The sequence below is a fragment of the Nuphar pumila genome, chromosome 13 (assembly GCF_984573655.1).
Source record: "Nuphar pumila chromosome 13, dmNupPumi1.hap1.1, whole genome shotgun sequence".
Classification (NCBI taxonomy): domain Eukaryota; kingdom Viridiplantae; phylum Streptophyta; class Magnoliopsida; order Nymphaeales; family Nymphaeaceae; genus Nuphar; species Nuphar pumila.
Window position 1 is genome coordinate 91,584,456 of NC_143261.1, and position 16,001 is coordinate 91,600,456.

Genomic DNA, 16,001 nt, shown 5'->3' on the forward strand with positions numbered 1-16,001 from the left:
AGTTCAGCTAAAGGAGAGTGTGGAGGGAAAACCATGTTCATCCGTTCTCTGTTGCATAAGAAGCATTGGTTTCTTAAAAAAAAAAAGGTATCAATATCAGGTGATCTCTTAGTGACAAGTTAAATAAAAAAGATGCTTGATGCATGACAAGGCAGTGTTTTCAGAATATGGTTCAGAATCAATCTCTACGTAACTGGAAAGTCAAACCTAGCCTTTTCCAAGTCCATTGTCTTTTCTTTTTTTTTTGGAAAATAATAAAAATGTTGCAGAAAGCCAGACCAAAACCACCTCTCTCTCTCTCTACCATGGGTATTTATGTTGTGCTTGACATGGCCAAGTTCATGAACTTCAACCTGGGGGTTTCAGATTTCATGAACACTGTCAGATTCCAAACAAGGGATTTGGAGTGCAAGAACGTGGCCATGTATTACGTAGCCTTGGAAACAAAAGTAAACTCGTTGAGGTCATTCTAAGTATAAAGTCAAAAGCCTGGATACTAGGTCTCATGGACATATTCCAATTTCCAAACAGCTGTGCATTATTATTGGCGAGTGAAAGCCAATTTGTCATAAAACATCCAATTAATTATGGGCGAAGTGCGTATCAGAGGCAGCACTGTCGGTCTTCATCCATAGGATGAACGGTCTCCCAAATATCACAGATGTGGGTCTCACAAGTTTTTTCAGAGCCATTGATGCTTCAGATGATGACCATCTTGAGCATACAAGATGGACGGCTGAAAATTATCCTAAAACTCTGTGTTTTGAAAGCCGTTCAACCTATAGATGAACGGTATCAGAGGCAGCACTGATGAATTACCGTCAGAGCTCCCTCTGACTTGATTTGCACTCCGGACTTCAGTGGACCCTCGCCCTCCTGCCCATGACAAGACACGCACCAGATTTCTTCACCATTATTAGAATCTGCAGTTTTTCATCTTACCCCTCTACGTCACATTTACCAGCCACAAAAGGAGAGAGGGAGAGAGAGAGAGAGGCGGGGGAGAAAAAAACCAAGAGAATCATTGCTGTGGCTGGGAAAAGGTTGCATTTTTGCCACCTCTCTCTCCCTTTGAGGTATGCTTTGATATCTTTTGTTTTCTTTCATGTTAGTCCTGTGGGTTCTTCTCTATCTACTTTTTCCTGCTACAGATTCTCTTTTCAGTAATTGGGTGGTTGTAGCTTAGTTGAAGAATTCATGTGTGGTCTTGATCGTAAGTGAATTATGGGTTGACATTGATGATAAGTGAATTCTTTCGGTTCGTTTGTTTCTCTTATGTTTTTGCTTGGTTATGTGTTTTTTGTCACAGGGATTTGTTTTTAGCAGAGAAGCTGATGGTTGGATGTGAAAGATTGGTGCTGTCTGAGTACTCTTTTGGAGTCCTACAGATTTTGCCCACTGTAGCATCTTGTGATTTATGCGTTTGGAATTCATCAGATTCTAATGCATTTTTTCCTCTAACTTGAGTATTTGAGTGTGTGGCTTATCACTTGAGAATTTGTATCTGGTGGGAAGATACCCAGTTTCGTTTGAAGCATTCATATTGGAGTTTGCTGAACTTACGCTTATAGATGTGCTAGAGTCAATTCTAGTGATCTTTGTGTATTTGGTAGTTCAGATTTAGCAGAATGGCTTCAAGGTCATACTCAAATCTCCTGGACCTCACTTCCGGGGCTTCTTCGACGTTCGGTTGGGTCGGAAAGAGGCTTCCCAGAGTGATGACGGTTGCTGGCATTATATCGGACTTAGACGATGAGAAAAGCAGCAGTGTGAATTCGGATGGCCCCTCCTCTGATTCGCAGGAACGGATAATCATTGTGGGCAATCAGCTTCCCCTTCGAGCTCATCGGCAGAGCGAAGGCGGCGGGTGGGACTTCAGTTGGGATGAGGATTCACTGCTTCTTCAGCTAAAGGATGGGCTAGGTGAGGATGTTGAAGTGATCTACGTAGGATGTTTGAGGGAGGAGATCGATCCTTGTGAGCAGGAAGATGTGGCTCAGACTCTGCTTGAGGTTTTCAGATGTGTTCCCGCATTCCTCCCGCGTGATTTGTTCAGTAGGTTCTACCATGGTTTCTGCAAGCAGCATCTCTGGCCTCTGTTTCATTACATGTTGCCCTTGTCCCCGGATTTAGGCGGCCGGTTCGATCGATCACTTTGGCAGGCTTATGTTTCTGTGAACAAGATATTTGCTGATAAAGTAATGGAGGTGATCAATCCTGATGATGATTTTGTGTGGGTACATGATTACCATTTGATGATATTGCCAACTTTCCTCAGGAAGAGGTTCAACAGAGTGAAGCTTGGATTTTTCCTTCACAGCCCGTTTCCTTCTTCAGAGATCTATAGGACTCTTCCTGTCCGAGACGAGCTCCTCCGCGCTCTCCTGAACTCAGATCTGATCGGATTTCACACCTTTGATTATGCCAGACACTTCCTTTCTTGTTGCAGCCGGATGCTTGGTCTGAGCTATCGATCAAAGAGGGGTTATATTGGGCTTGAGTATTATGGACGCACTGTTGGCATTAAGATTCTCCCAGTTGGAATTCATATGGGCCAGCTTCAGTCTGTTCTATATCTTCCAGAGACTGACACTAGAGTTGGTGAGCTCAGGGAGCAATTCAAAGACAAGATCGTGTTGCTTGGAGTGGATGATATGGACATATTCAAGGGGATCAGTTTGAAACTGCTGGCTATGGAGCAGCTGCTGTTTCAGCATCCAGAGTTGAGTGGGAAGGTGGTCCTAGTGCAAATCGCAAACCCTGCAAGAGGGCGAGGGAAGAATGTGCAGAAAGTGCAGGCCGAGACGTACTCAACGATGAGACGGATCAATGAGAAATTTGGAAGGCCTGGCTATAAGCCTGTGGTGTTAATAGACACCCCACTTGCGTTCTATGAGAGGATTGCATATTATGTGATTTCTGAGTGCTGTCTTGTTACTGCAGTTAGGGATGGGATGAATCTTATCCCATACGAGTACATTGTGTGCAGGCAAGGGAATGATAGATTGGACAGGAAACTGGAAATAAACCCAGCAGTGCCAAAAAAGAGCATGCTGGTTGTTTCAGAATTCATCGGCTGTTCGCCGTCTCTTAGTGGAGCGATTCGGGTAAATCCTTGGAACATCGATGCTGTGGCTGAAGCCATGAATTCTGCAATTATGATGGCGGAGTCGGAAAAGCAATTCCGACACGAGAAGCATTATAGGTATGTGAGCACCCATGATGTGGGATATTGGGCAAATAGCTTCCTGCAAGACCTAGAAAGGACATGCAGGGATCACATAAGGAGGAGGTGCTGGGGTATTGGTTTTGGTTTAGGATTCAGGGTCCTTGCACTTGACCCCAATTTCAGGAAGCTCTCAGTTGATCACATAGTTTCAGCCTACAAGAGAACCAAGAACAGGGCTATCCTATTGGATTATGATGGTGCCATGATGTCAAGGGCATCCATTAACAAAACACCAAATTCTGAGGCTATTGGTCTGTTGAACAGTTTGTGTAGAGATCCAAAAAATGTTGTCTTTCTTGTCAGTGGAAGTGGAAAGAAGACTCTTAGTGAATGGTTTTCTCCCTGCGAGAATTTGGGGATCGCTGCAGAGCATGGCTATTTTCTAAGGTAAATTTATCAGAAACCTGACTGGGGATTGTCGCAGATCCAAAACACCAATTGCTTATGTTTCACTGCAATTTATAGTGATTCTGTTGTTTCTTTTCTTGCCTTCTTTTTCACCACAAAAACTGAACTCGCTCAATTTATTTTGCTAATATTAAGCTATAGGTTCCTGCTTTACTAAAAAGAAATTGCATAGAACATACTCTTTGTGTGCACAACTATGACAGCTCTTTTACAGAAAATAATGAAAAATAATACTTGGGTTGATGAGCAGGTTTATTGTAATTACTGGCTGCAGTTGCAGAATGAAGCCTGCAATGAACGGTCACCACCCATATGAATATAAGTAGGTTATGAGAATTTTCTCAAGAAAAAGGCCTTTTAATTTCATGGTTTTGGGCTCAATTTTAAAACATTGTCTCCATATATCACCAATACTTTGATAATATCTCGATATTATCATGATATGATAAAAAGATAAAATTGGTAAATTGTCATGATATTTTATAACATCAGAAGTTTGAAAAGAAAAAATCATGGTATTATCGAGGTAATATTGTGATATTATTATGATATTTAACGTTTTTTACTTTTTTATTTATTTTCTACAACTTAAACATGTTTTTTCTTCTTCATTTATCTTTTTTTATATTCTAAAAACTTTTACATCTTTTCTTCATGTTTAGCAAAAATATTATTGCAAAACCTGCTCTTTCCTTTCTTTTTGTTATTTTTCATTTTTCCAATTTTTCTGAATGTCAAGATCTTCCTTTGTTTTATCAAACTAACCTATAATACCCGAACATTTTGCCTTGCTAAGATGCCATTGAGACCGATATACATGACTATACTTTTAAATGGGGAGTTGGAAGTCATATCCATAATCTCCATGAATATGGCTTGTTAATTTTTTTAGGATTCATGAATCGATGTTGGAGTTCCAAAATGTTCACATTCGTGTTCATGCATAATAGGACCTGTTTATCATGCTATGAAGTGCTTTAGCATCAAATAGGACAGGTGTAAAGGTCTGTTCCATCTTGATACCTCACCTCAGCCACCCAATTCTTATTTGGCATTTGTTTGAGACAAATCAAAGGCGAAGATTTGATGATAACCTGACTGGGAAGCTAGATCATTGTACTTGACTAGTTCAATTCGCCTGGCACTTAAGTGAGTCGCCCAGCTTAGTGGTGCTTAGACCTACTTGAGCTTGTGTGGTAACTGAACCAGCTTGAGAGACCCATGTTCCAAAACAGGCATTTAATTTGTATTTTTGATAATTCGGTCTATCTGTAACTTTCATACCCCGTGCATACCTCTCAAATCTGTGATTTTTTTATTTGTCATGTGCTTTCTTGTGCATAATGCCATATAGTTTTATTTGAGGTGAACATCCATTTCAGGTTAAAGCATGACGCAGAATGGGAAACTTGTGTCCCTGTTGCCGACTTTGATTGGAAGCAGGTTGCAGAACCTGTGATGAAGTTGTACACTGAAACAACTGATGGTTCCTCCATTGAGACCAAAGAAAGTGCACTTGTCTGGCATTATCAATATGCTGACCCAGATTTTGGAGCTTGCCAGGCCAAGGAACTTCTTGATCATCTTGAGAGTGTTCTTGCCAATGAACCCGTGTCCGTGAAGAGCGGTCAGTATATTGTAGAAGTTAAGCCACAGGTACTTCTGCCTTCAGCTCTATTTTCAGAAAACTGATATGGTGAACCAACATGGTTTTCGGACTATGTTTTTTATTCATGCTCATTCTGCTATGCAGGGTGTCACTAAAGGTTTAGTTGCAGAGCGCCTACTCGTGTTAATGAAGCAGAAAGGCATGTTGGCAGATTTTGTTCTCTGCATTGGGGATGATAGATCTGATGAGGATATGTTTGAGGCGATCACAAGTGCCATGGCTGGTCCTTCTTTATCACCCATAGCAGAGGTTTTTGCTTTCACAGTTGGCCAAAAGCCAAACAAAGCCAAGTATTACCTGGAGGACACTTCAGAGATTGTCAGAATGTTACGGGGTCTTGCTACTGCATCAGCGCTAGCAGCAAGGAATTCCAGTTCACAACTTCCCTATGAAAGCCTTTGATAAAGAAACCTTCTCAATCATCCAGTGTCATTCTTAATGTTGCAATAGCTTGTTACTGGTTTGGAGCTTCGGATAATAGTCTGCAGGTGAACACTTGGTTTAGAAAATGTGAAGTTGCATGTTCTAAGATTGTAAGCCAATTCTGTTTTATCTGGACAAAGTGTTGTAATTAGAGAAATGCACTATGTGGTGTTAATATTATTTCATTTGTTTGTGCAATTGAGAGTCCCCATATGATTAATAGCTGCTGCTAAAAATTTTGAACTCCCCAAAAGGTTATTACTTAACTTTTTCTGCATCAAGTAAATGCTTTCATGTAGTGTGTGTGCATGCATGGACGTGTACTAGAGAGAGAGAGAGAAAGGGAGGGGGTGGGGGGGGGCAAGGCGCTCTAGTACTGGAATATGTTTAATTTGATCTCATAGAGAATATTTTCTCCTGCTTGTGTGGGAGGCTTCATATTTAGGAAAAGACCTGTTTTTCTGCAATCATGATTTAACTGTCTAGCCCTTTATAATCAACCTTTCAGTTTTATTTGTGTTCAATCTTTCATCCATTACTTCTATTCACTTGATTGTCAGGGACAAAATGAGTTGGATTGTGAGGCACACCATTAGATGCTTTAATAATTTTATAAAAAACACATCAAAGGACATTGTATATTTGTTGTGTGCAGCCAATAAATGTCATTTATTTTTTAACATTTTGTGAAGGCCAATAAGTTGACTACAAATTTACATCTTTAACAGATTTCAAAATGTTCTAGTGGATTTCATGCATTAATTGTCACAACCATTAACATTTTAATTATTTTATAAAGAGTAAACAACACATTTATTAGTCTTTGTGATTTCTTTAATTTGTTAGGGGTATAGATTTTTTATGAACTTGTTATTGTTCACACACAGGCGCTCCAATTTTGATTAATCCAAATAAAGGAACTTGCTTTAGAAGAAGAGTTTATTAGGGTCAGATCCAATAAACGCAGGATGCTTTAATAACTTTATCATTTTTCTCTGGGTGCTTGACTTGGATCATAAGCATTTCTTAACCTTATCTCGTGTATCCAGCTACTGGTTTAAAAAGAAAAAAGGTGATCAAATTGTAATGTGAGATTTAATATTGTAAGGTGTCTTTAATATATAACCTGTCTCTTTAGATGACTTTGTGAATAAAGTGAATTAACAAATATAATGAGATTCGGTAACTCCCAGATAATGGTGGATCGTATGCCCCTTTTTGGCAGCCTTATCGATTCATAGAATTTATGTTTCCCTTTTTGGATTGGAATCTGGATTTTTAGCAACTTGATTAAAACTTAGTTCGCTTTTGTTCTGGGTATACGGTCACTCCTCAATAATGGTGGATCATATGCCCCTTGGTGGCAGCTTTATGTATTCCTAGAGTTCACTGTCTCCCTTCAGGTTGTTGTAGGCTATGTTTGGGAGACTTGAATTGAAGGTGTGTTGCAGTTTCCTTGTTCTGTTCTCATGCTCTCTGCTGTTTGGGAGCGATGGTGTTGTCAAAACACTACTCTGGGAATGAAGTTGGCAGCCTCAATATCACATTTCAACACCATTCCAACAAGATGTTTTGTTGGCAACTCCATCCTCAACACCACATTTTTGACAACCTATGGAAATGGTATTTTTATGGCAATGCAAAGCCCCCAAACAGAGCCTAAAGCTTGTTGATTTTTGTTCTATGCAGTTAGATATTATAAATCTTTTGGTCTTTTATTAACTTGGAAAAACCACCTCATTCACTCCCAAGCTCATTGGTGTAAAAAATTTAACCCTTTTTACTACCAAGGATTACACCCAGTTTTGGTCTCGTGGTATACACATCCGTGGGTTTCAAACTTGTGGTGTCCCTTTAATTCTTAAAAGTCCTTCCCACCAAATGAGTAGAGCCCTTATGGGTGCGACTCCTTGCTACTTGTGGATTGGGAAGTCAAATATTTAATTTTATTGATTCTTACAGATTCATCTAAGGATGGGCATCCATGAGGGCTGCCCAAGGATCAAGCTAGGCTTAGTCCCAACACACTGAAAAAGGTCTGGCTTGTTCAGCCCATGGCCCATCAACAGAAAAATCTGTCTAGAGATCAACAGACAATGCATCAAGAGACAGCCCTTGCTGTTGTTGGATTAATAATTCACAAGCATAAATATTGAGCCAAGCTTGTAAGGCGTTGTTCGAACTAGTCTCCGTTCTGAGCTTTAGCCGAGCCGAGCTTAAACAAGATTTATTTAAAGAAAATTTTGCAGAAGTATTTGAACTCCCAACCTCCTTAACATTAATCAAGAGACCTACCATTAAACCAAATCATATATTTTGATTATTATTACTAAAAAAAATTAAATTATCAGCGAAAAAAACACAAAAGGCAGGATTTTAAAACTAGCACCCTACCCATTACCCATTACAGTAACAATGCAGTTTTGAATTTGTTTGCAAAGATATTATATATATGGGGCTTGTAACAAACCAATCCTTATCGGGCTCGACAGGTCGTTCAAGCTCGGCTCAATAGCTCGTCTGAGTTTCATACACCCATTCAAACTCAGCTCATTTATGAAGTGGACGAGCTTGAGCTGAGCTTTAACCGAACCGAGCCCGAGCCAGCTTGGTTCGGTGTGCATTCCTATTGGTAGGTCTCTAGAGTCATGGGTAGAGCATACCATCTTACCGTTGTTAAAGCCCAGCGAGGCTTCATGGTAGCCATCAGATTTCCTGCCCAATTTCTCATCAGATGTTGGCTGCAATGAACTCAAGGATTTGCAAGCACACGTGAGTGAGGTTTGAGATGATTACCTCATCTGCTTGGTTGGAGGAAGCTCCAAATGAATACTCTAGATGGTATAGTACGTGTTTTGTATGTTTTGTTCTTTCTGTTTAATCTTGGATAAACCATCAAACAAGCCCTTAGGCTAATTATCTTTTATACTAACTTAGGCGTGCAAAAATCTATGAATTAGTTGGATTTTGATTTGACATGTTCATCAAATTTTTGAACATAATTGAGACTTCACTATAATTTTAATTCCAAATTTGTACATTCTTGAGTTAACCAAAAAGTTCAAGAGCATTTTAAAATTTTCAAAAAATAAGTGCATTTTTGGACAGGATAATATTTATTACCCTCACGAGTCCCCTATTATAAAAATAAGTTGTTTGACCAAATGTTACCTATGGAAGTGTTTAGCATGGTCAAAATAATTCTTTGCACATATTTTTTTTGACATACAATTGCATTTTTTTAGAGTTGAAAAATTAATACATTGTAAGCCATTATTTTTCTACCTTCAAAAAATCTGACTTACATGTCAATAAAACATGATTCAATTTCACCTGAACTAGGGATGGCAGTGGACCCGGGGAAACAGGGCCCCGCGGTGCCATTTGGACCGGGGATGGACATGAAAGGGAGATGAAGGCGGGAATGAAGGTTAAAATCAAAACCCGTGTGAAAATAGACTTACATTTTCTCCCACTTCGTCCCGATCCTTCTAAAGGATGTCAATGGACCGAGGAAAAATGCACCCCGCCCTACCCCGCCTCACCCCGTTTGGATTGGGGATGGAGGACATGAAACGCGGATGAAGGTTAAAATCCAAACCAGTGCAGGGATGGAGGTCCAGATTTTGAGACGGGGCGGGGGTGGAGACCTGTGCTTAACCCAGCTTGCCTTTAAAAAAAAATGTAGATTTAAAAAAAACAAAAAATAAATAAAATAAACCTTTCACTAGAGGGTTCCTCAGCAAATATTACCCTTTTTGGACTATGCCGGATGTTTGATGCCAGAAGTTACCCAGAAACAAACCATTTTTTTTTTTTGGAGAAATTACCAAAAATCCAAACGTCTGGTTTTCTTTACGATATTTTTATTTTAACGATAAAGTCATGCTATTTTCAATATATTATGAATTTATGATTAGCTTTTTTCGTGAAAACATCACAATGTTTTGTTGTTTTAAAGATGTGGGATACCAAACATGATGCTCGCAAATAGTTTGGATCCCGGTCATGCATCTCACAGGGTCCTACCCAGGATCCGGATCCGGATGAACCATCATCATTAAGTCCCATCCTCTCCCACCAACGTCAATGCTCAAAATCGTCTTCTTCTCATTGAATGACGGGGTAGGCTTCTACTCCTCTGGTAACATTTATTAACCCGCGTAACTATTTCAAAAACAAGTCCTGCACGTTACTAATGGTGTATGTTCATGCTACAGAAGATTCATTGCAAAAGGCCTCATATTTCAATGTAATTCCAAAAATGACCCTCATTTTATAAAAGTGGCATTGTGTCACCGGAAGCCGTGATCTTTGAGTAACAGTAAAGTCACCGCATCACTACACTCTCGAATTCCAACCACACAAAAAACTTAAATACCGGAACTACCCTTATTTCCCGCCATATTTCTCCTCTGCATTTCCCCCTCTTTTTATATTTATTTTCTGGTTATACGGTTTCTTTCTCCCTTTTTAACTCTCCTTTAATTTTGTTTTTCCTCTTCTCTTTAATTTGGACGCCTTGAATCAAGGTACGGTCGGTTTTATTTTCCCTGTTTTTTCCTTTAATTTTGGAAAATCTTTTTCTTCTTCTGTATACGAAAATTTGGAGTTCTCCCCTCATTTCCACTGTTAAACTCTGATTCGCGCTACGATTCCTTTTTCTTTTTTTGGCTAATCGTGCGAAATCGGTGTTACATAATAATGATTTATGTTTCGTTTTCAATTGTTCTTGATTGCCATCGATTTGGTCAAGAGGAATCTTTCGAGTTGAATTTGTCTTCGGTTTTTGTTGGATTAGGGTTTCTGGTTGTTCGGGCGATTCATAGTTTTCTCAATTGCTTGGGTATTTCAGCGAAAATTTCGTTAAAGAGGGAGGAATTTTTGTGTTAAATTATTGTTATGGTATTGGGATCTTGTAGATCTGTGTGCTCTTTTTTTTTCTCGAAAGATCATCTTAGGTGTTCAGATTTTACGTTTTCAGTGTGCAGAAATTTTTGACGACGATGAAGTCTTCTGTGGGGAAATGCATGGATTGAATTGGGGACTGTTGTTGAACCCTTTGTTTGTTAGCACTTTGATTGGATATTTGCATATTGAAGTTTTATCTGAAGCTGGTGTCTTCTTCTTCATAATGATCATTTAGCGATGCTATGCAATCATGTTGTGTGCCTACATTGCTGCCATTTTATAGGAAATGCACCATCCTCGAGAATTATTAAGGTCATGTTGAGTGGATTTTCATTAAAGGCTGTCTGAGTAGGAGCAATGACCGTAATGTTTGGAATCTGATGTATGTTGAGGCACCAGTGTGGTGCATAAGGTTTGGCAATTTTTTATATTACTTTGGAAAAATAAAGGGGTCGCCATGTACGCGTTGTAGTAACAATTTATGAATGATTGAGAGGGAAAATGGATGATCACCGATTGAGTCACTATTGGTTCAAAGAATTACGGATAAAGATTGGGTGGTGAGGACAACGTATTTAGCACAGCATTGCGTGTTGTACTGAGGTGATGATGGTTTAGCAACAGAAACAGATTCAGCAAATTGGGCATGGTCTTTTCTTGAAAACCATTTTCTAGGATAGCTTCATACCTTGGTGTCCGGGGGATTTCCAATTGCATTAAAAAGCATTCCATGAATTTTTAGAGCAGATTTATGCATGTTCAACATGGTCTTGTCATTAGTTTTTCGTGGCTGTTTTACATGACATAACTTTGGATGGTTTTAGCAGTATATGTGCATCCAATGTATTTAGGTTTCCAAATGCAGTTCAGACAACAATTGACCAAAAAACTTTGGATCTGGCATATTAATCAGTGTTAAGGAAATATTCTTTAAATGCTTATTCTTTTTCCCAGTGACTTCATATTATCTTGGCATGAAACGTCATGATATTTGGTGTGATATTCATTTGTGCCAAGCTATCTATACATATGGCTTGAAAGATTTCAAACGTCTTGGGAATATTATTTTTAGATGATGGGAAGATATGTGATCCTTGGGTCACTCACTAACTGGACTGGATCTACCAACAGTCAATCCAGATGTAGTTTCAATGCAGGTAGCAACGAGAAAGCCACTTTCTTGCATGTGCACCCTCGGAGTGAGGAAGTATATGGAGAATTCATCCAAGAGGATTCTATGTTGGATAGATAATCCCACTACTTATTTTTCTTCTTCCCCTGATTCAACATCTGGTTTAGTGGAAAACGAAGTAGGGAATTAAAATTGACCAATCCACATCTTAGTTTACAATATAATTTTTTTTGAGAACTTGATTGTCACACGGTTTTAAACCAGAGCCTGTTAAATTTTGCATTCTTCCTTGATAAATAATTGGACTTCGATGCATTTTAGTTTTTCAATTAGATGTCAATGTGTTAGCCTTATTGATGTTGCCTTTTCTTTCAAAATGAAGCTAAACAATTCTTATATGTTACAACATTGTTTACATAAAATTTCCTTAGTTCTCTTCTCAAGAAGTGGTAAAGGCAGATGAAAGGAATAGTGTTTTTGGATCTCTATTCAGATAATAAAAACTTTCTTGTGTTAGATGTGACATATATCACAAAAGTAGGGTTGCTGGTACATGATACAACATGAGACTACTGGTATAACACAGTTATTTTTGGAAAGAAGGGTTTGAAGGTGCATATATGTTGGAGTAGTGTGGAGCCTGTTTCTTACACCTTGATATAAATCCACATTTTTTGCAAATTTTTTTTAGGGTAGTTTTGTAATTTTACCCTAAACTCCTTGTTATATCCAACAACACTAGTAGACTCTTTGTAAAATTTGTAGACTCCTATTTAAGGAGGCATCCTCCTCTGTATTGTATATCACAATCAATAAAAGAAGAAGGCTCAGTGTGGTCGTGGATGTCGACAATTTTCGCCGAACAACGTAAAATCTTTGTTTTCGTGTGTGGTTGTTTTCTCCTTTTTCTTTTTTCGTGCTTTTTTCTTCGATCCATCGGTAGGTTGAAGGGTTGTTCCCTAACACATTTAGTCATGGAAAAAAACACTTAGTGCCAATACTCAGAAGTACTAGTGTCAACATAGGTATGCTGGGCATTTTGAATTACATATGGCTTTCACCATCTTTGCATCTTAATTGTGGACCCTGCTTGGAAGAGAGGGCAAGAATGTTATATCTACAAACCGATAATCGGAAATCTCTTGTCAGATTTAAGTTTGTGGGTGATAGATCTATTATACATTTGTTTAAACTCATTTTTTTGAACTTGGACACCTATTGTTTGTAGTAAAATGAGCACCTTCATGAAATGGAGAGAAATTGGAAAACACATCTGAGATATTGCATTGCATCTGGGTTTAGAGCATGGTTGCCAGTCGAGGAAGCGAGAAGCGATGCAGGAGCGGGAAGCGAGGCACTTTCAAAATTTTAGAAAGCAGGAAGCGTAGGACGACTTAGAAGTGAATCACAAACCGTCTCGGAAGCGAACTGGAAGCAACCTAGGAAGCGAGGGGGAAGCGAAAAAAGAAGAAAAAAAATAAAAAAAGCGAGTAAAAAATTAAAAAAAATGAAGAGGAAAGCGAGGGGGAAGTGCCCTTTTTTTGGGGAATTGTGTTTCCCATAAAAGGGAAACACGCTTCCCAAAAAAAGGGTTCTTCCCCGTGAGTTTCGGAAGCGCGACGTTTCCCGCTTCCGAAACGCGTATCGGGGAAGCATGCTTCCCCTATGGTATAGGCGCTTCCGGTAACTCTGGTTTAGAGTTCAAGGCATGAAGGATTTGAAGCTCTTTCTTTGGTATGCTGAGTTGATAAATCTTGGGATGTCTTCTTGATAGGCATTTAGCTTTTTGAGAAGGAAACTTTTCTTGTGGTCACAACTCACAAACATCTTATACTTGGGCCTCCTTAGAGGATTAACATCCTCTCTCTCTCTCTCTCTCTCTCTCTCTCTCTCTCTCTCTCTCTCTCTCTCTCTCTCTCTCTCTCTCTCCTGAAAGCCATATTTGCATTTTGCCTACATTCATTAATAATGCCCACATATACTAACTCATTAACTTGCATTAGATTGTTAGGGCTAACCTTCATGTGGTGCAAGGTCATTTTATCAGATTGAACTATCATCATGGTCTTCCATGTTTAATGAATTAAAAAGTCAATTGGTTTGTTCTGGTTGAGCAGCATGCAGAGGTTTTTCCTTGGACAGTAAAAATTTGGCTGATTTTTTTTTTCTTTTAGCCAGATTTACCATCATTCCTCCAACATTATATGGCATACTAGTGTGGAAGTGATCCTAGCAGAGTGCTAATGTGGTAGTGTTGAATGATATTGGCAGAGGATGCTGATTCACACAGTGGTCTTAGGGTCTTGAGGAAAAGATCATCACCTTTTTAGTGTTTCCTCCATGGTGCTTAAACTTGTGTGGAATGTTGTATGTTATGATGACTAATGACCAAAATAATCAAAGAGAGAATATTGTAATCCCTTGATCTCAGCTCATGAAAGTGATTTCCTTGACGGCAAAGATGAAATGTGTTTTGAAGTAATCACACTTGAACATTGAAGAATTTTCAGTACACCTGATACTTATTGAACTGTTTGTGTGAAATAAATGCATGTGGAAGAAATATTTTTGATGCTCATGATGCAAAAGGGGTTCTTTTCCTGTCTTTTCAAAAAAGGTGAAATGGGCACCTTGATCCATGAATATTTTCTTGTATGGAATGTTGATTGATAAAATTTTATGCATCTTATGTGCATTTCATTAATATATATATATATATATATATATATATATTAAGATTGATGTTTGGTCCTTTGTGCTTGTGCTTAAGCCCATTCTAGGTTGTGTAAATGAATCCTAATGTATTGTGATTTGTGAGATTGCTATCTTTCATTATTATGTGCATTAAATATGCTTTAATTGCATGTTGGATATATATGCATTTCATATTAATTATCTTGTTCACATTGTTGTATGCAAGAATTTAATTATCTCCTCTTTTCTTGAGGGCTCTTTTGAATTGTTATATTTCATATGCATGTTATCGGTGATGATTTGTTATTTCATTTGAAATTCTTTTCTAAAAATCCTTGGGATATTATTTATGCATAATTTTTTATCTTTTCTTTTTAATTTATATATCTTTTAGTGATCAAATTCTCTTATAAGCAATATTTATGTTTTTCTTGAAAAAAAATATGTTGATTTTGGGTTTATGATTTGATTTGATAAAAAATTATCCTTGAGGTATGCTCCTCTCATCTTTCTTAATGATTATCTAATGTTTCTCTTATTCAAAATTTTTTTTTTTTAACTTTATAACTATTGGGTTAAGATATTTTCCTTTGTATAGTTGAAACATTTGTTTTGTTCTCTCTGCAGATTCTTAAAGATGTGATGAATTGAGAAAGGAATATCTTTGAGCTATGTCACATGGGTGCGGGTGTGCGGCACTTTCAAAAACCTTGGGTGCAGGGGTGCGGCAAAAAAAAAATTTATATATATATATATATATATATATATATATATATATATATATATATATATATATATATATATATATATATATAGAGAGAGAGAGAGAGAGAGAGAGAGAGAGAGAAGGGGGGGGTCTGGGGGTTCCCCTCGGCGCGGGGCCGCCGCTGGTGGGGGGTTATAGGGGGGCAGCAGCACCCCACTGTTAAAATATATGTAATTCATATATATGTATATATTTATATACATACATATTTGTATAATCTAAAATACCCGATAGGGGTATTTTAGTCATTTCACAAGTACCCGATAGGGGTACTTGTTCCTTTTCTTTCTTTTTGTATTTTTTCTTTTTTATTTTTTATCTTTTATTTTTTTGGTTTTTTGTCCACCTAATAGGGGCCCCACCATGGAGTCGATGGGGCCCCCAACGGTCACATTTGTGACCGTTGGGGGCTCCCAACGACTCCATGGGAGCCCCTAGGTGGCTCTTCTTTTAAGGCCATATGGCCACTCCTCCCCTCCTTCTTTTGTGTATAAATAGGGGTGAACCCCTCTTGTATTCTTCACTCTTGAGAGTTCTCTCTCTTTCAATAAGAGGCATTTATATTTTTATGTTGTGTTGTCTCCTTTGGGTTTGGGTATTAGCCCTTGTTGTTTGTTCATTAGTGGATGTTGTAAGTGCTTAGAGCACTCTTTACTTTTCCGCATATTTCATTACATGGTATCAGAGCCTTGTGTATGCTCTTCTTCTTAATATAGCTAGTTGTGTAGCTATATTTGTTTTTTTGTTGGTTCTCTCTTCTTTTATCCTT

At 38.4% G+C, this 16,001-nt stretch overlaps 1 protein-coding gene across 1 annotated transcript; it reads left to right on the forward strand.

Moving 5' to 3' along the window:
* Positions 1–950: 950 nt before the first annotated feature.
* On the forward strand, positions 951–5,927 carry LOC149819154 (alpha,alpha-trehalose-phosphate synthase [UDP-forming] 5-like). The gene is made up of 4 exons (XM_089984241.1): positions 951–1,076; positions 1,310–3,616; positions 5,020–5,293; positions 5,391–5,927. The coding sequence occupies exons 2-4, from the start codon at positions 1,629–1,631 to the stop codon at positions 5,706–5,708; spliced, it is 2,580 nt and encodes an 859-aa protein (XP_089840367.1). The 5' UTR covers positions 951–1,076; positions 1,310–1,628; the 3' UTR covers positions 5,709–5,927.
* Positions 5,928–16,001: the final 10,074 nt, after the last annotated feature.